Source organism: Mustelus asterias, chromosome 8 (assembly GCF_964213995.1).
Source record: "Mustelus asterias chromosome 8, sMusAst1.hap1.1, whole genome shotgun sequence".
Classification (NCBI taxonomy): domain Eukaryota; kingdom Metazoa; phylum Chordata; class Chondrichthyes; order Carcharhiniformes; family Triakidae; genus Mustelus; species Mustelus asterias.
In genome coordinates this window covers 49,871,831-49,893,901 of record NC_135808.1, presented here as the reverse complement: position 1 = coordinate 49,893,901, position 22,071 = coordinate 49,871,831, and the positions used below count along the sequence as shown (strand labels likewise).

The following is a 22,071-nucleotide window of genomic DNA, read 5'->3' as shown; positions in this document are numbered from 1 at the left end:
CTGTCCTGGGAGTGTTTGATGGGGCAGTATAGAGGGAGCTTTACTCTATATCTAACCCTGTGCTGTACCTGTCCTGGGAGTGTTTGATGGGGCAGTATAGAGGGAGCTTTACTCTGTATCTAACCCCGTGCTGTACCTGTCCTGGGAGTGTTTGATGGGGCAGTATAGAGGGAGCTTTACTCTATATCTAACCCTGTGCTGTACCTGTCCTGGGAGTGTTTGATGGAGACAGTGTAGAGGGAGCTTTACTCTGTATCTAACCCCGCGCTGTACCTGTCCTGGGAGTGTTTGATGGGGGACAGTATAGAGGGAGCTTTACTCTGTATTGATCCCCATGCTGTACCTGCCCTTTGAGTTTTTGAAGGGAGCAGGGTAGAGGGAGATGTAAATACATTTGAGTGCTGCCTTGCGACTTTACAGTGCTGTCTGCCTGATTATGGATTGTAATGACTGCTGTAATAGCTTTATACCAAGCAGCAATATAAATTAGGCTCTCAAAAAATTAAAAAATATATTAAAATAAACTCAGCTGCAATGTGCTAAAAATAACCGGCTAAACTCTCAAGGCTGTTAGTTTCAACAATTCATCACAAATTCATACATTATGTAGTAAAAAAAAATCATTAAAAAATGAAAGCACTCAGCTTGCCAATGCCTTTAGTATGCTATAATTATCAGAATTCATACAGAGTGCTCATCCGTCAATAATGGCCCCATGGTCTCAGAAGGGCAATTTACATTTGTTGAGGGGCCAGAAAAGCACAAAACACCATTTCATCCCATTGTTGGGAACTTACCAATAACATATGGGCGGCACGGTAGCACAGTGGTTAGCACTGCTGCTTCACAGCTCCAGGGACCTGGGTTCGATTCCCGGCTTGGGTCACTGTCTGTGTGGAGTTTGCACATTCTCCTCGTGTCTGCGTGGGTTTCCTCCGGGTGCTCCGGTTTCCTCCCACAGTCCAAAGGTGTGCGGGTTAGGTTGATTGGCCATGCTAAAATTGCCCCTTAGTGTCCTGAGATGCGTAGATTAGAGGGATTAGCGGGTGAAATATGTAGGGATATGGGGGTAGGGCCTGGGTGGGATTGTGGTCGGTGCAGACCCGATGGGCCAATTGGCCTCTTTCTGCACTGTAGGGTTTCTATGATTCGAAGATATTCAGATGCCCAATAGTGGGCAAATAAGCCAGTGTAGCACCAGGACTTAGAGTACTTGTTAACATTAATGCCTCACAGGAGGAGTATTATCAGACAAAATTTGACACTGAACCAAAAGCTTAACTGAAGAAGGTTTTAGATAGCGTCTGCCACTGTTCAAGGAGAAGACAAGCAACTCCTTGGAGTAACTGGATATGGGCTGCAAATGTGGTTTGGCCAGCACCACCTACAGCTATGACTGACTATCTCAACCCAAGCCTGGTCGTTACCCTGGGTTTGCTGTTGGCTGGTATGCATTGTTTCATTATCAGAGGAGATTTGAATGGAAGTGAACACTGGAACCAAAAGTAAACTGTTCAATCTCCTTGCAGCTAAATATGTAAAATTCACTTTACTTGCCCCATCAGAGAGGATGGTATTACACACCAGACAACTAATCATTGATCCTTGCAAAAAAAAGTGTGCATATGTGGACACGAGTGAAGATGGGATTGGACTCAGCTGAGGATTTTAGTCTTCCAAACTCTTCACATCCCCCCCCACGCATTAAAAAGAGCCAGCCAACACTCATGGCTGAGGTACAGGTAAATTGAACTGTACACTATCGAGGACAGTCCTGTAAGGGGAGGAGGAAGACTGGAGCTTTTTTTGTTTATTTATTGTAACAAGGAGAAAGTTAATGCAGAAAATCCCCATATGATGGAACAATAGCCTCAAAACTTCCAGTAATTTACACAGTGCTGCATTTCATCAAATTGGAAAATTCCCTTTTCACACAGCATCGGGTGTTATGGTTTACTCTTTGTCGCTTGTTCATATTGCCTGGGTTAGGACACACATCGGTACCAATGACGTAGTAAGGAAGAGTGAGGAGGTCCTGAAGAGTGAGTATAGAGAGCTTGGTAGGAAGTTAAAAAGCAGGACCCCGAGGGTAGTAATCTCAGGATTGCTACCTGTACCACGTGCCAGTGAGGGTAAGAGTAGGATGCTCGGGCGGATGAACACGTGGCTGAGGAACTGGTGTAGGGGGCAGGGTTTCAGATTTCTAGATCATTGGGACCTCTTCTGGGGCAGGTGGGACCTGTACAAGAGAGGCGGGTTACACCTGAACTACAAGGGGACCAATATACTTGCAGGAAGGTTTGCTAGTGTTATTGGGGAGGGTTTAAACTAGATTTGCAGGGGGGTGGGAACCAGAGTGCCAGAGCAGATAGTGGAGGGGGGGGGTGAAAATAAATGATGTTAATAGTTCATGCAAAATCACAAATAGAAGGGTTGTGTGTGGTGGTAATAATCTTCTGAGGTTTGTCTATTTCAATGCCAGGAGTATTGTGGGGAAGGCAGACGAGCTGAGGGCATGGATTGACACATGGAATTATGACATTATAGCCATTAGTGAAACTTGGCTACAGGAGGGGCAGGACTGGCAGCTCAATGTTCCAGGGTTCCGATGTTTCAGATGTGAAAGAGGCAGAGGGATGAAGGGTGGGGGGGTGGCATTGCTGGTCAGGGAAAATGTTACAGCAGTGCTCAGGCAGGACAGATTAGAGGGCTTGTCTACTGAGGCCATATGGGTGGATCTGAGAAACAGGAAAGGTATGACCACATTAATGGGGTTGTATTATAGACCACCCAATAGTCAGCGAGAATTGGAGGAGCAAATCTGCAGAGAGATAGCAGACAACTGCAGGAAACATAAAGTTGTGATAGTAGGGGATTTTAATTTTCCACATATAGATTGGGACTCCCATACTGTTAAAGGTCTAGACGGGTTAGAGTTTGTAAAATGTGTTCAGGAAAATTTTCGAAATCAATATATAGAGGTACCAACTAGAGAGGATGCAATATTAGATCTCCTATTAGGAAACGAGTTAGGACAAGTGACGGAAGTGTGTGTAGGGGAACACTTTGGTTCCAGTGATCATAACGCCATTAGTTTCAACTTGATCATGGATAAAGATAGATCTGGTCCTCGGGTTTAGGTTCTAAACTGGAAAAAGGCCAAATTTGAAGTAATGAGAAAGGATCTAAAAAGCATGGATTGGGACAGGCTGTTCTCTGGCAAGGATGTGATTGTTAAGTGGGAGGCCTTCAAAGGAGAATCTTTGAGAGTGCAGAGTTTGTATGTTCCTGTCAGGATTAAAGGCAAAGTGAATAAGAATAAGGAACCTTGGTTCTCGAGGGATATTGGAACTTTGATAAAGAAGAGAGAGATGTATGACATGTATAGGCAACAGGGAGCAAATAAGATGCTTGAGGAGTATAAAAAGTGCAAGAAACTACTTAAGAAATCAGGAGGGCTAAAAGAAGACATGAGGTTGCTTTGGCAGACAAGGTGAAGGAAATCCTAAGAGCTTCTACAGGTATATTAAGAGTAAAAGGATAGTAAGGGATAAAATTGGTCCTCTTTAAGATCAGAGTGGTCGACTATGTATGGAACCAAAAGAAATGGGGGAGATATTAAATGGGTTTTTTGCATCCGTATTTACTAAGGAAACTGGAATGGAGTCTATGGAAATAAGGCAAACAAGTAGGGAGGTCATGGAACCTATACAGATTAAAGGGGAGGAGGTGCTTGCTGTCTTGAGGCAAATCAGAGTAGATAAATCCCCAGGACCGGACAGGGTATTCCCTCGGACCTTGAAGGAGACTAGTGTTGAAATTGCAGGGGCCCTGGCAGATATATTTAAAATGTCGGTATTCTCAGATGAGGTGCCGGATGATTGGAGGATAGCTCATGTTGTTCCGTTGTTTAAAAAAGGCTCAAAAAGTAATGCGGGAAATTATAGGCCGGTAAGTTTGACATTAGTAGTAGGTAAATTATTGGAAGGACTACTAAGAGATAGGATCTACAAATATTTGGATAGACAGGGACTTATTAGGGAAAGTCAACATGGCTTTGTGCATGGTCGGTCATGCTTAACCAATCTATTAGAGTTTTTCGAGGAGGTTACCAGGAAAGTGGATGAAGGAAAGGCAGTGGATGTTGTCTACATGGACTTCAGTAAGGCCTTTGACAAGGTCCCGCATGGGAGGTTAGTTAAGAAGGTTCAGTCGCTAGGTATACATGGAGAGGTAGTAAATTGGATTAGACATTGGCTCAATGCAAGAAGCCAGAGAGTGGTAGTGGAGGATTGCTTCTCTAAGTGGAGGCCTGTGACTAGTGGTATGCCACAGGGATCAGTGCTGGGTCCATTGTTGTCTGTCATCTACAGCAATGATCTGGGTGATAATGTGGTAAATTGGATCAGCAAACTTGCTGATGATACAAAGATTGGAGGTGTAGTGGACAGTGAGGAAGGTTTTCAAAGCTTGCAGAGGGATTGGGACCAGCTAGAAAAATGGGCTGAAAAATGGCAGATGGAGTTTAATGCAGACAAGTGTGAGGTATTGCACTTTGGAAGGAGAAACCAAGGTAGAACATACAAGGTAAATGGTAGGACACTGAAGAGTGCAGTAGAACAGAGGGATCTGGGAATACAGATACATAATTCCCTAAAAGTGGCGTCACGGGTAGATAGGGTCGTAAAGAGTGCTTTTGGTACATTGGCCTTTATAAATCAAAGTATTGAGTATAAGAGTTGGAATGTTATGGTGAGGTTGTATAAGACATTGGTAAGACCGAATTTAGAGTATTGTGTGCAGTTTTGGTCACCTAATTACAGGAAGGATATTAATAAGGTTGAAAGAGTTCAGAGAAGGTTTATAAGGATGTTGCCGGGACTTGAGAAACTGAGTTACAGAGAAAGGTTGAATAGATTAGGACTTTATTCCCTGGAGTGTAGAAGAATGAGGGGAGATTTGATAGAGGTGTATAAAATTATGATAGGTATAGATAGAGTGAATGCAAGCAGGCTTTTTCCACTGAGGCTAGGGGAGAAAAAAACTAGAGGACATGGGTTAAGGGTGAAGGGGGAAAAGTTCAAAGGGAATATTAGGGGGGCTTCCTCACACAGAGAGTGGTGGGAGTGTGGAATGAGCTGCCGGATAAAGTGGTGAATGCGGGGTCACTTTTAACATTTAAGAAAAACTTGGACAGGTACATGGATGAGAGGGGTGTGGAGGGATATGGTCCAGGTGCAGGTCAGTGGGACTAGGCAGAAAAATGGTACGGCACAGACAAGAAGGGCCAAAAGGCCTGTTTCTGAGCTGTAATGTTCTATGGTTCTACGGTTCTACACACAATAATCAAAATACTGTCACAGAACTAATTTAACCACAAATCTAACACAGCCGATATTCATGCCTAAACTATTCAACCCCCTCCCTCAGGACTAAATACTGTGTCTTCAGAAGCCTTGTACCGACTCCAACTAGTGAAAGATATCAGGCAAGTGAGGGGGTATCAGGAGTAAGGATGCAAGTACACTTGGGATCCCACTCACAACTATTGATTGCAATGTTAATAACGCGAAGCACAAGTATCGTCACTTCATTCCACAATTGTCATTACGAAAATTAAGAAGCCAATTTCAGCAAAGCCAATTAGTAAATATTAAACTCAATGAGACAAATTTCTCAGTCCCACTTTGCCACCCCTAACAGCATTACTTTCAGTCCTTATTAGCTGGATCTTTCCATGGAAGCAGAGAACATCAGTTCAAGTGAATTGGACAGATCATGCACTGCCAGGGGAAGGTGGTACAGCCCACCCTGGGGAGGGGGGGCACAGCCCGCCAGTGCCAGGGTAAGGGGAGGGGGCGCGGCCGCCCGCGCAGGGGGGGGAAGAGCGCGACAGCCGGTGCCGGGGGTACGACCGCCGGGGAGGGGGAGGGGGGGGGCGTGACTGCTGGCACCGGGGGGGGAGGGGGGCACGCCCACCGGCACCGGGAGGGGGGGGGGGGGGGGGGTGGGGAGGCAGGAGAAGGGGCGCGACCGCCGGCACAGGATGGGGTGGAGGGGAGTAGGGGCACGACCGCCGGCGCCGAGGGTGGGGGGGGGGGGGGAGGAGAGGGGGCACGACCGCCGCCAGCGCCGGGGGTGGGGGGCACGACCACCGGGGGGGGGGGGGGGGGTGCATGGCCGCCAGAGCTGGGGGGGGGGGGTGCATGGCCGCCAGAGCCGGCGGGGGGGGGGGGGGGGGGGGGGGGACATGACCGCCGGGGGGGGGGGGGGGGGGGGGGTGCATGACCGCCGGGGGGTGGGGCACGGCCACCGGCGCTCAGGGGGGAGGGGGCACAACCGCCGGCGTCTGGGGGGGGGGGGGGGGGGGGGGCACGACCGCCGGCCCCAGGGGTGGGGAGGGGAGGGGTTACGACTGCCGGCGCCGGGGGTGGGGAGGGGAGGGTTCATGACCGCCGGCACCGGCGGTGTGTGGGGGGGAGTGGGGGGGCACGACCCCCAGCACCGCGGGAGGAAGCCAGGGTAGAAAACCCTATGGCTCAGAAACCCTTCTGTCACAGATATTTTGTGCAGAATTGCAATTTTCCGACAGCACGGCGGCACAGTGGTTCGCGCTGCTGCCTCACAGCACCAGGGACCTGGTTCCCGGCTTGGGTCACTGTCTGTGCAGAGTCTGCATGTTCTCCCCGTGTCTGCAAGGGTTTCTTCCGGGTGCTCCGTTTTCCTCTCACAGTTCAAAGGTTAGGTGGATTGGCTATGCTAAATTCTCCCTCAGTGTACCCGAACAGGCACTAGAATGTGGCAACTCGGGGATTTTCACAGTAACTTCATTGCAGTGTTCGTGTAAGACTACTTGTGACTAATAAATAAACTTTAAAACTTTTCTGAAATCGCACTGAAGGTGGTTAGATGTCAATGGAGTTGCTTTCAGAAAATAATGCCCCAACAGCCCAATGGCAAGTGTCTTTATTTACTTTCCAAAGCCCATACCTGTTTCAGCTTCATGTAGAACGCTTCTGAGAAGGTTTTTCTGCTGAAGTACCAGAACCGCTCATTGGTAGGGTACACGCGGACCACCGTTTCCAACTGAAACCGGACTGGTTCTACCACCTCAGTAATTACCAAATCCACAGCTACAGTCATGTAGACCCTCTTATCTGTGAGTAAAAAAAAATCAAACTGTAATTGCCACTGTCTTTTGTGATGATACGGTGCTATTAATATATGTTATGCTTAAAGACTGCTTTAAGGTTCAGTGTTTTGTTACAGTCAGTTTGTCTGGAAGGAATGCAGCAAATGTTGGAAAGCAGGATAATTACTCATTTTACCCATGGAAATTCTTTTAGTAGAAGGTTTAATGAGCTTTTGTTTATCACTGTAAAGGACCCTTGGAGTGTTTTCTTGAGTAAAGTAATAAAAAAATAAGTTAGATATAAAGGGTCATATGATTGGGTGATACCAGAAATGGAAGCAGCTATGTTGGTAGCTGAGAAAAACAGCTTTTTTGTTCTTTGCTGGAGAGGGCTGTTTAAAGATGGAAGCCCACATGAAAAATCTCTTTGGAAGCTCCAAAGCTGTTAACAAAAGTTAAAGCAAGTATGCCTGGATTTGCTAACTATTTTTAAAGTGTGGGTTAAGTCTATAAGAGAAATATTAATTAATTGGAACTGAAGAGTCATAAATTAGAACTTGAGATTTTTATTTTCTTGTTGAAAGATTGTTCAACGGGTTAAGAGTTAAACTTTTTCATTTTGTTAGAGTTATACTTAAACTGTGTTATGAATAATGCGTGTTTTGTTAAAAAGATGCCCAGTTTGTCAGTGTAATCACTCCTGGAGTGAAGCAGCCTTTCCTCACATTTATGCTGAAATAGAAAAATTGCTGGGGTCTGGTCTGGCTTCGTAATATATCGAGGAGTTTCTGATCTGGCACCCTACCCCTTTGCATCAAATACAAGAAGTTATCATTGCAGTTTCCAGCTTTACTCAGTTCCACAGATATTTCTCTTTACCTTTCCATTCAGGATGGACACCGTCACCTGGAGCTCAAATGGATCATCATTGATCTGTATCTTAACTCTATCCACTTATCGTGGTCCAATAAACCTCCTCACTAACAAAAATCTATCAATGAGAGAGAAACAGAGTTAACACTTCAGGTCAATCTTTTGTCAAGAGTTCCGACAAAATGCCATCGACCTGCAGCGTTAACTTGATTTCCCTCTCCACAGATGCTGCCAGACCAGCTGGGTTTTACCAGCTGTCACATCCATGCAGGAGGACAAAAAAGTGAACACTTTTTCTGAAAACCACATGGAGAATGGACAACGTGTTGTTATGACATCCCTTCTTGTCTGTCAACGAACACGAAATGCCCATGGTTGGAAAGTTAGCTTGCTTGTCTGGTCAGGATATTAAACTGTAAACAACCTTCAGAACATATGATTGAGAAACTATTAAAAATGCAACGGATCTCTCCTTGGATTTAAACTGTCCAACTACCTACAGAAACTGATGCACTATGATCCGCACAATCTTAGTAGCTACAGGAAGAAATTCTGCAGAATGGGTGTGAAGAAAAACTATTCTGTTGCAAGGAGATGCAAATAACTGGGATTCAAACCCCACTGAGTGACAATGCTCACATCATCAGGAACCATTTGTGTCGACATTGGGAGCACCGTTACTCTGGCCACCTGACAGAAACCAGCTTGAAACAAGAAACCTACTATTGCAAGTAGTAAGTCACTGTGAATTCATTGCTAGAAATGTAAAACCTCTATATTTTATTCAGTGAACAAAAGAGAGTCATCAGGTCTGCCGCATTTTCAGCTTCTATCTGGAAAAGCTGAGCATTAGTGACTTTTGGACTTTTCTTACCCTGTAAGACATCCTTGTTCCTGTAGGCCGGCACAGTGGTTAGCGCTGCTGCCTCACAGCGCCAGGGACCCGAGTTCAATTCCCAGCTTAGGTCACTGTCTGTGCGGAGTCTGCACATTCTGCCCGTGTCTGCGTGGGTTTCCTCCGGGTGCTCCAGTTTCCTCCCACACTCCAAAGATGTGCGGGTTAGGTGGATTGGCCATGCAAAATTGCCCATGCAAAATTGCCCCTTAGTGTCAGGGGGAACTAGCTGGGTTAATGCATGGGGTTATAGGGATAGGGCCTGGGTGGGATTGAGGTCGGTGCAGACTCGATGGGCCGAATGGCCTCTTTCTGCACTGTATGATTCGAAGTCTATCTAGTCTGCCCTCATTATTTAACCCTTTTCACCTCTGTTGAGTCCCATGAATCTGTACTGCAACCCAACAAAAGTCAGTATAACCTTCCTGAGGTACGTGCCAGTAACTGAGTGCACTATTCTAAACTGAATTCTTATAAAACTGGAGCATCACTTCCATTTTTTGCATTTCAACACCATCAAATTGCTTTATTAGTTAAAGATGACATCAAGGCTGTATTAAGAAATAATATTGGCCAACTAAGGACCAACATGTTGAATCAACTGGGTGGTAATAAAAAAACAAAGGAGAAAACATCTTGATAGGAGTAATTTACAGGCCCCCAAGCAATACTTCCAAAATGGGGCACAGCATAAACCAAGAAATAATAAAGGCTTGTGAGAAGGACACATTGGTAATCATGGGTTATTTTAACATGCATATTGACTGGATTAATCAAATTGGCCAGGGTCGCCTCGAGGAAGATTTCACAGAGTGTATGAGGGATTGTTTCTTACAGCAATATGTTCTGAAATCAACCAGGGAGCAGGGCTATTTTAGATTTAGTATTATGTAATGAAGAAGGGTTGATAAGTCGTCTTGTTGTCAAAGATCTTCTCGGAAAGAGTGATCACAGCATGCTAGAATTTCAGATTCAGATTGAGCGAGAGAAGACAGCGTGGGGCAGGGGTAATTAACCAGGCCTGAGGAAAGAGTTGGCCAAATAAACTTGGCACAAATAATTGAGGGCAGGACAGTTAAGGAACAATGGCGGATGTTCAAGGAGATATTGAATATCTCTCAATTAAAGTACATCCCTGAGAGGAAGAGGATTTATAAAAGGAAGAAAAACATTCCATGGCTAAACAAGGAAGTCAAAGGGGACATAAACGCAAAAACTAGGGCATACCAAACTGCAAAAGCAAGCGGCAAGCTGGAAGTTGGGAAAAGGCTACTAAAAATAGAATCAAAGCAGCCAAGATGAAATATGAAAGGAAACTAACAGAAAACATAAGCACAGAACCCAAAAGCTTCTACAAGAATATAAAGAGGAAAAGAACAGCTAAAAGTAAATGTTGGCCCTTTAGAGGACAATACTGGTGAGGTAATAATGGGGAACACAGAGATGGCAGAGGCACTAAACCAATATTTTGCCTGTCTTCACGGTAGAGAATAATGAAGATTTTCTAAAAACTGTAGTTAACGTAGAGTATCTCAGTGCAATAACTTGATTTGATTTATTGTCACACGTATTAGTGAAAAATATTGTTTCTTGCGTGTTATACAGACAAAGCATACCGTTCATAGAGAAGGAAAGGAAAGAGTGCAAAATGTAGTGTTAAAGTCATAGCTGGGGTGTAGAGAACGATCAACTTAATGCGAGGTAGATCCATTCAAAAGTCTGATGGCAGCAGGGAGAGGATATTGAATAAACTAATGGGATTAAAGGTAAATAAGTCTCTGGGACCTGATGGTCTGCACCCTAGGGTATTAAAGGAGGTGACAGCAGGGATAGTAGATGCATTGGTTGCGATATTTCAAAATTCCTTGGATTCTGGTAAGGTCCCAGTGGATTGGAAAGATGCTAATGTGACGCCCCTATTCAAAAAGGGAGAGGGACAAAAAGTAGAAAGCTATCGGCCAGTTAGCTTGACCTCTGTGGTGGGGAAGTTGCTGGAATCAATCATTGAGGAGGAGATAACTGAGCATTTGTAAAAACAAAGCTTAATCCACCATTGTCAGCATGGTTTTATGAAGAGAAAGTCATGCTTGACAAGCTTGCTCAAGTTCTTTGAGGACGTAACCAGCAAGCTGGATAGTGGGAGCCTATGGATGGTATATCTAGACTTCCCGAAGGTGTTTTGACAGGGTGCCACATAAAAGGTGGATCCAGATGGTGAGATTGCAGGGGACTTGGGGTAGAGTACAAGATTGGATTGAGGATTGGCTGACAGAAAGCAGAGGGTCGGGATAAAAGGGTCCTTCACTGGTTGGTGAAATGTAACTAGCGGAGTGCCGCAGGGGTCAGTCCTTTGACTTCAACTGTTTACAATCTATATAAATAATCTCCAGCAGGGACAGAGTGCAGCACAACAAAATTTGCGGATCATACTAAAATAGGCAGGAAATCAGGCATTAAAGAGGATATAAAGATTCTACAGATGGATGGAAGAATGGGCCAAAATTTGGCAGATGGAGTTTAATGTGAATAAGTGGGAGATTATCCATTTTGGTAGAAAAAAATATAATGGCAAAGTATTACCTAAATGGGCAGAGGGATCTGGTGTCTATATTCATGAATTGCAGAAAATTGTTATGCAGGTGCAGCACATAATAAAAAAGGCAAATGGGATGTTGACATTTATTGCAAAAGGACTGGAGTATAAAAGTAGAGAAGTGTTGTTGCAATTGTATAGGGTGTTGGTGAGACCACATCTGAAGTAGTGTGTCCAGTTATGGACTCCTTATTTGAGGAAGGATGTGGTGGCATTAGAGGCAGCTCAGAGGAGGTTAATCAGCTTGATTCCAGGGATGAAGGGGTTGACCTATAATGAGAGATTAAACAGTTTGGGCTTGTACTCGCTGGAGTTTGGAAGGATATGGGGGGATCTGATCGAGGTATATAAAATTTTAAAAGGGATTGATAAAGTAAATGTAGATCAAATCCTGTTATGGGGCAATGTAGAACAAGAGGTCACAGGTATAGGTTGAGAGGCAGTAGATTTAAAACTAAGAGGAAGAACTACTTCTCGCAGAGGGTGGTGAATTTGTGGAAGGGCAGAGTGAGGGCAAACTCTGCCCTTCTTACGCCAATAACCACCTCACCCTGCCCTTCCTTCACCAATATCCACCTCACTTCACTCTTACCTTCCTCATCACTAGAAAAGCCTCAACCAAACATCATCTCTTCCAGTTATTTGACAATCCTCACCCAAATACAACCCCTTCCTCAATCATTGAGTGTTCATCTTTGTCTGACCACCATACCCTCTGTCACTAGATAGATACACCCGCCGGTCTGCTTGCATGCTTTCTCCATCAACATACGTAGCTCACCTCCAGTTAACAATGGAAATGGATCTACCCCAGCACATCAGCATAGTGCGTTACCTTCTCAGTCTTTTAATGCTGTTCTACCTCATCTACTTTCTTTCTGCAGTTTCTGCTGGTTATTTGTTACTTTTGTTTGCCTAGCCTGTGCCTTATTTAAGGTTATCTTTTGTCATTTGACCAAAAGCTTTTACGTAAATGTAACCAAACAAAAAAAAATAGTGGCCACGATAATTAAACTCAAATTTCACAACAGCTCTTTGAAACAATTTTTAAAACTCAACAGCATCCGTGGGCCAGAGCTGAGCCACCAACATGAGACTGCACCAGCATTGTGCTCTCCTGAGGACATTTTCAGTTCAAACTATGACTCAATTAATTTTTAAACCTGGAACATGTGTTTCCAATCCACAATCCTCAGGTCAAGGAGACCCTCAAATTTATACATTGCTTGCTAGTTATTTCAGTCTAGACTCAACAGGATCCTCACTCTTCATGCAAGGACCTCACACCTTCTCCACAAATAATTTCAGGGGCAGCCCAGAATGCGACTGTGGCCACCCACATAGAAACACAGAATCCCTACAGTGCAGAAAGAGGCCACCTGGCCCATCAAGTCTGCACCAACTCTCCAAAAGAGCATCCCACCCAGGCCCTCGCCTCCGCCCTAACCCCATAATCCCACAACTTTTATCATGGCTAATCCACCTAACTCGCACATCTTTAAACACCAAGGGGCACGTTAGCATGGCTAATCCGCCTAACCGGCACATCTTCGGACTGTGGGAAGAAACTGAACCACACACGGAGGAAACCCACACAGACACAGGGAGAACGTGCAAACTCCACACAGGCAGTCCCCAAGGCCGGAATCCACCCGGGTCCCTGGCGCTGTGAGGCAGCAGTGCCAAACACTGTGCCACCATGCAGGATGTGAATGACAAAGGATGTATTCTTATGCAATATCCTGAGTGATAAATCATTAAAACAAAGTATTACAACAAGTAGCTTTCTAACCTTTAGGAGTTTCCTCATTCAGCGCCTGAAAGGCAGGACCATTAGGGTTCCAAGTTCCTGTGATTACGTAAGACTTGCCGTCACCACTCTTTCCCATGGATTCCTGAGTGAAAACAGATTAAAAAAAACAAATTGAGCAGACAGTAAGAGGGTTGATGTCCACTGCATGAAAAAAATACCTTGCTAAACCCCTGAAGGTTTGCTCAAGTGAAACAGAGTGCTTTTGATTTGATTTGTTGTCACATGTATTAGTATACAGTGAAAAGTATTGTTTCTCGCACACTATACAGATAAAGCATACTGTACATAGAGGAGGAGAGAGTACAGAATGTAGTCATAGCTAGGGTGTAGAGAAAGATCTTAATGCAAGGTAGGTCCATTCAAAAGTCTGATAGCAGCAGGGAAGAAGCTGTTCTTGAGTCGGTTGGTACGTCACCTCAAGGAGAGGCGTTGGTGGGCTTTCTTAACTATAGCATCAGCATGGAGGAACCAGGACAGGTTATTGGTCATCTGGACACCTAGAAACTTGAAGCTTTTGACCATTTCCACTTCGTCCCCACTGATGTAGACAGGGGCAAGGCCTCCATTACGCTTCCTGAGGTCGATGACTATCTCCTTCATTTTGTTGACGTTGAGGGAGACATTATCGTCGTCGCAGCAGTTCAGCAGATTCTCTATCTCGTCATTGTTTGAGATCCGACCCACTACGGCGGTGTCATCAGCAAACTGGAAAATTGAGTTGGAGGGGAATTTGGCCACACAGTCATAGGTGTATAAGGATTATAGTAAGGGGCTGAGGATACAGCCTTGTGGGACATAGCTGTTGAGGATGATTGTGGAGGAGGTGTTGTTGTCTATCCTTACTGACTGCTGTCTGTGTGTTAGGAAGTCTAGGATCCAGTCGCAGAGGGAGGAGCCGAGGCCCAGGCTGCAGAGTTTGGAGATGAGTTTCGTAGGAATAATGGTGTTGACGGCTGAGCTGTAGTCAATAAATAGGAGTCTGACACAGGTGTCTTTGTTGTTTAGGTGTTCCAGGGTTGAGTGTAGGATCAAGGAGATGGCTTCTGCTGTGGCCGGTTGCGGCGGTAGGCGAACTGCAGTGGATCCAGACAATTTGAGGGGCCGGAATTAATTCACGCCATGACTAATCTTTCGAAGTACTTCATAATGATGTCAGAGCCATCAGACAACGATAGTCATTAAGGCATGCTGCCAGGCTTTCCTTTGGTACCAGGTGATGGCTGTCTTCTTGAAGCAGATAGGGACCTCAGATTGTTGTAAAGAGAGGTTAAAGACGTCTGCGAATACCCCCGCCAGCTGGTCCATGCAGGACCTGAGTGCTCGTCCGGGAACCCCATCCGGGCCAGTCGCTTTCCGCAGGTTGACTTTTGAGAAGGCCGCTCTGACATCTGCAATGGTGACCTCGGATACAGGTTCATCTGAGGCTTCCGGTGTGGAGGACGTGCTCTCGCTGACCTCTTGCTCAAAACGGGCATAGAATGTGTTGAGCTCATTGGGGAGAGGTGTATTGGTGCTGGCGATTCTACGTGCCTTTATTTTGTAGCCTGTTATGTCTTACAGACCTTGCCATATTCGGTGGGAGTCCACGTGGCTAGCCTGGGACTCTAGCTTGGTGTAACACTGTCTTCTGGCATCTCTGATGAATTGCCGTAGATCTTTAGATAAACACACTGATAATTCAACTAGCCAGATGACAGGCATCTAGGTTTCAAAAGTAAAGCGTTAAGTGTCAGTTTGGTTCAGTAAATGCATCCTCATCTCAGGGTCAGGATGCCATGGCCTTAATATCCCATTTCAGGACCTCAGCACATAACCTGGGCTAAAGCAACAGTGGGATAAACTGAGGGAGTGCCACATTGTCAGGGGTGCCATCTTTTTGGATGAAATGTTAAATCGAGGCCCCAGCAACAATCAGAAATGGATGCGTAAGATCCCTTTAGAAATAAACAAGCTGGTTTTCTTGGTGTCCTCATTCCTCATCCACGGTACGTGGTTGGTGGCACGATAGCACAGTGGTTAGCACTGCTGCTTCACAGCGCCAGGGACCTGGGTTCGATTCCCGGCTTGGGTCACTGTCTGTGTGGAGTTTGCACATTCTCCCCGTGTCTGCGTGGGTTTCCTCCGGGTGCTCCGGTTTCCTCCCACAGTCCAAAGATGTGCGGGTTAGGTTGATTGGCCATGCTAAAATTGCCCCTTAGTGTCCTTAGATGCATCGGTTAGAGGGATTAGCAGGTAAATATGTAGGGATATGGGGGTAGGGCCTGGGTGGGATTGTGGTTGGTGCAGACTCGATGGGCCAAATGGCCTCTTTCTGTACTGTAGGGTTTCTATGATTCTATGATTTCTACCACCACCAAAACACAGGATAGCTTGTCCTCTATCTAATGGTCATTTGAGAGACAAATTGACTGTCAAATTAAGAACATAAAAGCACAGGAATGGAAGCAGGAGTAGACCATACTCAAGCCTGTTCCAAACTTCTACTTCAAATCCACTTTCATTCACACTCCCTGTTTCCCTTAAATAAATATAGAAAGTGCTGGATAAACTCAGCAGGTCTGACAGCATCTATTGACAGAGAAACAGAGTCTTTGAGTTTAAATGATCCTTCTACAGAATCACATCCTTTGATTCCTTGAGAAACCAAAAATCTGTCTGTCCCAGCCTTAAACATAATCACGATAGAGCATCCACAATCCTCTGGAGTAGAGAATTCCAAAGATTTCCGACCCTTTGAATGAAAACATTTCTCCTCATCGCAGTCTAGCCCCTTATCCTGAGACTGTGCCCCAGGTTTCCAGCCAGAGGAAATAATCTCCCGATGTCCAAACCTGTCAAGCCCCTTTATTATCTGGTATGTTTCAATGAAATAATCTCTCATTCTTCTCAACTCCAGAGAGTAAAATCCCAATTTACTCAGCCTCTCATTATAAAACAACACCCTCTTTCCAGAAAACAGTCTATGAACCTTTGCTGCACTGCCTCCTCTGAAAATATAGCTTTTCTTAAATTTGGAGATCAATACTGCACACAATTTTCCAGGTGTTGTCATAGGAAAACCAATTAGAACATAGGACTTAGGAGTAGACCATTCAGCCCTTCGAGCCTGCTCCACCATTCAATCAGATCATGGCTGATCTGACTTCAGTTTGCCATCTGCGCACCCCCCCACCCATTTTGGTTTATAAATAAAACATAAATTTATCATTCCATCAGTATTGTGTTGTAACTGATTCGATTGTGTGCTCAAGTCCCTGGAGGGGGACATGAACCCCCAAACTTCCAACTCCGAGATACTGCCAGCGAATCATAGCTGCAGTGTACATATCACCATATCTCACAATGTATGAATATAAAAACTAATACTAAGTGCTTCTTTAAAAAGAGAAAAATGAAAAGAGAGGTCAAAATGAATATAGGGCCCTTAGAAAATGAATCTGGGGAGACAGTTATGGGGAACAAGGAAATGGAAGAGGAGTTAAACAGATATTTTGCATGTCTTTACAGTGGAAGATATTTCAAACATCCCATTAATACTAAAGATATGGGAGAGGAATTAAGTACCATCACCATCACTAGAGAAGTAGTATTAGACAAACTAACTGGGATAAAGGCAGATAAGTCCCCTGGCCTTGATAGCTTGCATTTTAGGATCCTAAAAAAAAGTAGCAACAGAGATAGTGGATGTACTGGTTGTAATTTTCCAAAAAGTTCTTGGATTCTGGAGAAATACTGGAGGATTGGAAAGCTCCCAATGTGACACTCCTATTCAAAACTTAAGGGAGGCAAAAAGCAGGTAACTGTAGGTCGATTAGTCTAACATCTATTGTTGGAATCAATAAATTAAAGAAATAATAGCACATTTGGAAAATCATAATCTCATCAAGCAGAGTCAGCATGGCTTCATGAAAGGGAAATTGTGTCTGACTCATTTATTAGAGCTTTTTTGGGGAAGCCTCAACCAGAGTTGATAGAGGGGAATGAGTAGATGTGTCGTATTTGGACTTCCAAAAGCATTTGACAAGGTATTTCACAAAAGATACAAATGATAAGATAAGAGACCATGGTGTTAGAAGCAGTATATTGGCATGGATAGAGAATTGGCTGACAGGCAGGAAACAGCAAGTAGGGATAAGGGGTTCTTTTTCAGGTTGGCGACCTGTAACCAGTGGGGTTCCATGGGGATTAGTGCCGAGACCACAGCTGTTTACAATAAATAGTAATGACTCAGAACCATAGAACCCCTAAAGTGTAGAAGGAGGCCATTCGGCACATTGAGTATGCACCGATAACAGTCCCACCCAGGTCTCCTCCCCGTAAATCCTCATATTTACCCTGCTAATCCCCCTGACACTAAGGGGCAATTTAGCATGGCCAGTTAACCTAACCTGCAAGTCTTTGGACTGTGGGAGGAAACTGGAGTACTCAGAGGCAACCCACGCAGACACGGGGAGAATGTGCAAATTCCACACTGTGACCCGATGCTGGAATTGAACGTGGGTCCCTGGTGCTGTGAGGCAACAGTGCTAACCACTGTGCCGCCCCGATTTGGAGGAAAAGAGTGAATTGTACTAAAGCCAAATTTGCAGATGACACAAAAATAGGTGGAAAGGCAAGTTGTGAGAAGGATACAAACAGTTTATTGATAGGTTAAGTGGGAAAAAAAGTGTAATGTCGGAAAATGTGAAGTTGTTCTATTTGGAAGGGAGAACAAAAGAACAGGATATTATTTAAATGGAGAAAATCTGTAGAAACCCGCAACACAAAGGGACTTGGGGGGGGGTTATGTGTGCACGAAACACAGAAAGGTAGCACACAGGTACAGCAGGTCATCAGGAAGGCTAATGGAATGTTGGCCCTTATTTCAAGGGGGTTGGAGTATAAGAGTAAGGAAGTCTTACTGCAACTGTGAAAGGTACTGGTGGGACCACATCTGGAGAACTGAGAGCAATTTTGGTTCCCTTATTTAAGGAAAGATATTATTTAACTGGAAGCAATTTAGAGAAGGTTCATTAGGGTGATCCCGGGTATGGAGGGATTATTTTAAGATGAAAGGTTAAACAGGTTGGGACTCTACACATTGGAATTTAGAAGAATGACAGGTAATCCCATTGAAACATATAGGATTCTTAAGAGGCTTGACAGGGTAAATGCTGAGAGAATGTTTCCCCTCATGGGAGAGTCTAGGACCAGAGGGCAGAGTCTCAGAATAAAGGGGCGCCAATTTAAGATTGTGATGGAACTCCTTTCCACAGAGAACTTTAAGACTAGATAAATAGATTTTTAATCAGTAAGGGAATCAAGGGTTACAGGGAAAGAGGAGAGTGGACATGAGGAATGTCAGATTAGCCATAATCCTATTGAATGATGGAGCAGGCTCGAAGGGCTGAATAGCCGACTCCTGTTCCTATTTCTTATGGTTTTATGGTCTTAAACAGGGAGCTCATTCAGTCAGTGTATAAACCTTGCCCAGCCATTGCAGGTATCTCCCTTTACACTTTCACCTGTTAATCACATTTTAAAGATTAAAAAGTTCAGTCGCTCCACCAAACTCACCATGTCAAGCAAGTGCATGTCACTATTCCGCACATTTGTGCCTGGACTCAGGAGCATGCCAAAACACCTGAAAAAGGAAAAATACAGCAAATGTCACATGACACTGCAAACACAACAGGAAACTTGAGGTTTAAATGCTTTGCGCCATTAAATTGGACAACAAAATCTGCATCTATGCCAAAATAGTGAAGAATACCCCTCACCTTTAGACCATAAAGTGTAATGTCTCCTATCGCTCCAACGATTGAATCACATCCCACTTTATTATCAGGTAAAACTTAATTCATTACTTCAAATTGTGGCTTACACCATCAGCAAAAATCAGAAACAGCTCGAGAATAAAGCTTGCCACATTCACTACTGCAACTACCTCTGACCAGGGTGTCACCTAGTGATAGAAATTCAGTAACACAGCATAAAACACAACCATCTCCTATTGAATGTACATCATCCATCATTAACATTAATAGACCAATTTTGTGTGCCTAGTGTAGGGGGACAATTTCTGTCCGTAGAATACAAGCTTTACTCACAGGTAGTGGGTTATTCTCCTCTGACGACTGAACCCAGAGACAATAACTATGGCAATTTGATTTCCTGTGATGCAGACAACTTGCATTTAATGCACCATACAGCCACAGAGTACTACAGAGTAGGAGGAGGCCATCCGGCCCATCAAGTCAGTATCGACTGTCCAAAAGAGCATCCCATCCAGGCCCTCCCCTCCGCCCTATCCCCGTAACCCCATACATTGAGCATGGAAAATTCACCTAATCTGCACATCTTTGGACTGTGGGAGGAAACTGAAGCTCCTGGAGGAAACCAACGCAGACAGGGGGAGAACATGCAAACTTCACACTGAAAGTTCCCCAAAGCCAGAATTGAACCCGGGTCCCTGGCGCTACGAGGCAGTACTAACCACTGCCACCGTGCTGCCCAAAGACAATCCACCGTTTTTTAGAGGAAGCAATGCACTTATGATCTTACAATTCGATTTCAAACTTGTGCTTTCCTTTTGGGAGCTTGTTCATTTGTTAAGTTGCTAACGTACAAACGCTCCCAGTCAAGTATATTTTAAGAGAGTCTGATGACGGGAAGTTACTTGAGTTCAGATAAATTAAGTCACTTATTGACAGTTCAAGAAATACAGGCAATTCCTTTATCAAGTGCTGAGAGGTTGAAGTATTTACGACTGTAATTAGAAAGGCTGCAATACCCAAGGTCACATGGCCCAATTATACATCAGATGGTGAGATAACGTCTAGAGGGCTGCATTCTGTTTGGGCACTGCCCCTCATGGATGATATGTTGTCCTTGCAGATTCACCAAAATGATGCCCAGGGTCAGAGAATCATAGAATCCTACAGTGCAGAAAGAGGCAGTTCAGCCCACCGAATCTGCACCAACCACTACATTATGGTTACATAATGTAGTGGCTACATTATGAGGAGTTGCCTAGAATAGGCTGGTTTATCCTCAAGTACAGAAGGTCCCGACTGACATGTTTACAATGACAAACAGATTTCATAGAGCTGAAAGAAAGAATCTATTTATTCTTCCAGAACGAGGGGGTCACAATCTAACTTCTAGAGCTCAGCCACTTTGGCGGGAAATGTCTACTTATTTCAAATACGGATAGTTGTTGAGGTGATAAATCTGCATGGTGATACAGTGGTTAGCACTGCTGCCTCACAGCACCAGGGAACCAGTTTCGATTCCCAGCTTGGGTGACTCAGTGGAGTTTGCACATTCTCCCCGTGTCTGAGTGGGTTTCCACCGGGTGCTCCAGTTTCCTCCCACAGTCCAAAGATGTGCAGGTTAGGAAGAGTGGCCATGCCAAATTGCCCCTCAGTGTCAGGGGGCTAGCTAGGATAAATGCATGGGGTTATGGGGATAGGGCCTGGATGGGATTGTGGTCGGTGCAGACTCGATAGGGCAAATGGCCTCATTCTGCACTGCAGGGATTCTATGTAGATTTTCCTCTTCACTGCCTGGGCAATAATCAACCTTCCTGATTCAAATTCTACTCAATCCATTACAACTCAGGCAGATGGTATAAGAGACAGGGCTGCAATCTGATCTGCCAAATTAGTGGATCAGTATTTAAACACACTGTGAAACAAGCACCATCAGGTCTGAAAGGACTGCAGGTACCTAATGATAGGGAGCCAAGTACAGAGTCTGCTGAAAATACAGGGTAGAAATTCGCCATCTTTAATCCACATTCAGATGACTACAGTGGGTTCCCTGGATCCCACAACCAAAGAACATATGGTGACATAAGCCAAAGGCCCTGTATTTAGATATGCATTTGCGATGCATAAATAAAGGATACAAGGCGATGGCCAAGTGCTGGAAAATGGGATTAGAATAGTTAGGTGGTTTGTTTTTGACCAGCACAGGTGCAGTAGGCTAAAAGGCCTTTGTCTGTGCTGTATACCTCTATGACTCTTGGGTCACGGGTTCAAACTCCCACCAGGGCAACCGAGGGAATTTAAATTCCATTAATAAATCTGGAATATAAAGCTAGTTTCAGTAATGGTGACCATGAAATTGTCAATTGTTGTAAAAACCCATCTGGCTCACTAATGTCCTTTAGGGAAGGAAATCTGCCGTCCTTACCCGATTTAGCCGACATGTGACTCCAGACCCACAGCAATGTGGTTTGTCCCTCAACTGCCCTCTGAAGTGGCCACATAGTTCAAGGGCAATTCGGAATGAGCAATGAAAGCTGGCCTTGTCAGTGACACCCACATCCCAGGAAAGAATAAACAAAAAGAAAATCTTTCTATGAGCTAATGGTTCAGTCCCATGACACATTTTGCTGATCTGTCTTCCCGTATTCAAGCAGCACAACATTGCTATATGGTGTATAAGGCAAAAGAAGGAATGATTTCAACTGAAGGAAATGCAGAACCCTAGCACAAATCACTGTTCTAATTGTCATTGGAGCAAATAGCTATCAAATCTCAGCTTTTATAGGGAGTGATTGAAGTGAACAGATTGAAGTGAACCAACAGCTTGGTATGGCTCCTGCCCTATCCAAGACCGCAAGAAACCACAAAGGGTCGTGAATGAAGCCCAGTCCATCTTTCAAACCAGCCTCCCCTCCCATTCACACTGTCTACGCTTCCCGCTGCTTCGGAAAAGCAGCAGCATAATTAAGGACCCCACGCTCACCGGACATACTCTCTTTCACCTTCTTCCGT

The 22,071-nt window shown here is 44.7% G+C and overlaps 1 protein-coding gene across 1 annotated transcript in view; it reads right to left on the bottom strand.

Moving 5' to 3' along the window:
- LOC144497728 (rab GTPase-activating protein 1-like) overlaps nucleotides 1-22,071 on the bottom strand; it is a 421,278-nt gene that overhangs the window by 245,762 nt on the left and 153,445 nt on the right. The window contains exons 8-10 of the mRNA XM_078219169.1: nucleotides 18,863-18,929; nucleotides 13,286-13,388; nucleotides 6,991-7,157 (exon numbers count right to left, since the gene is read on the bottom strand). Of these exons, the coding sequence (XP_078075295.1) occupies nucleotides 6,991-7,157; nucleotides 13,286-13,388; nucleotides 18,863-18,929 (337 nt within the window). The remainder of the gene's footprint in view (nucleotides 1-6,990; nucleotides 7,158-13,285; nucleotides 13,389-18,862; nucleotides 18,930-22,071) is intronic.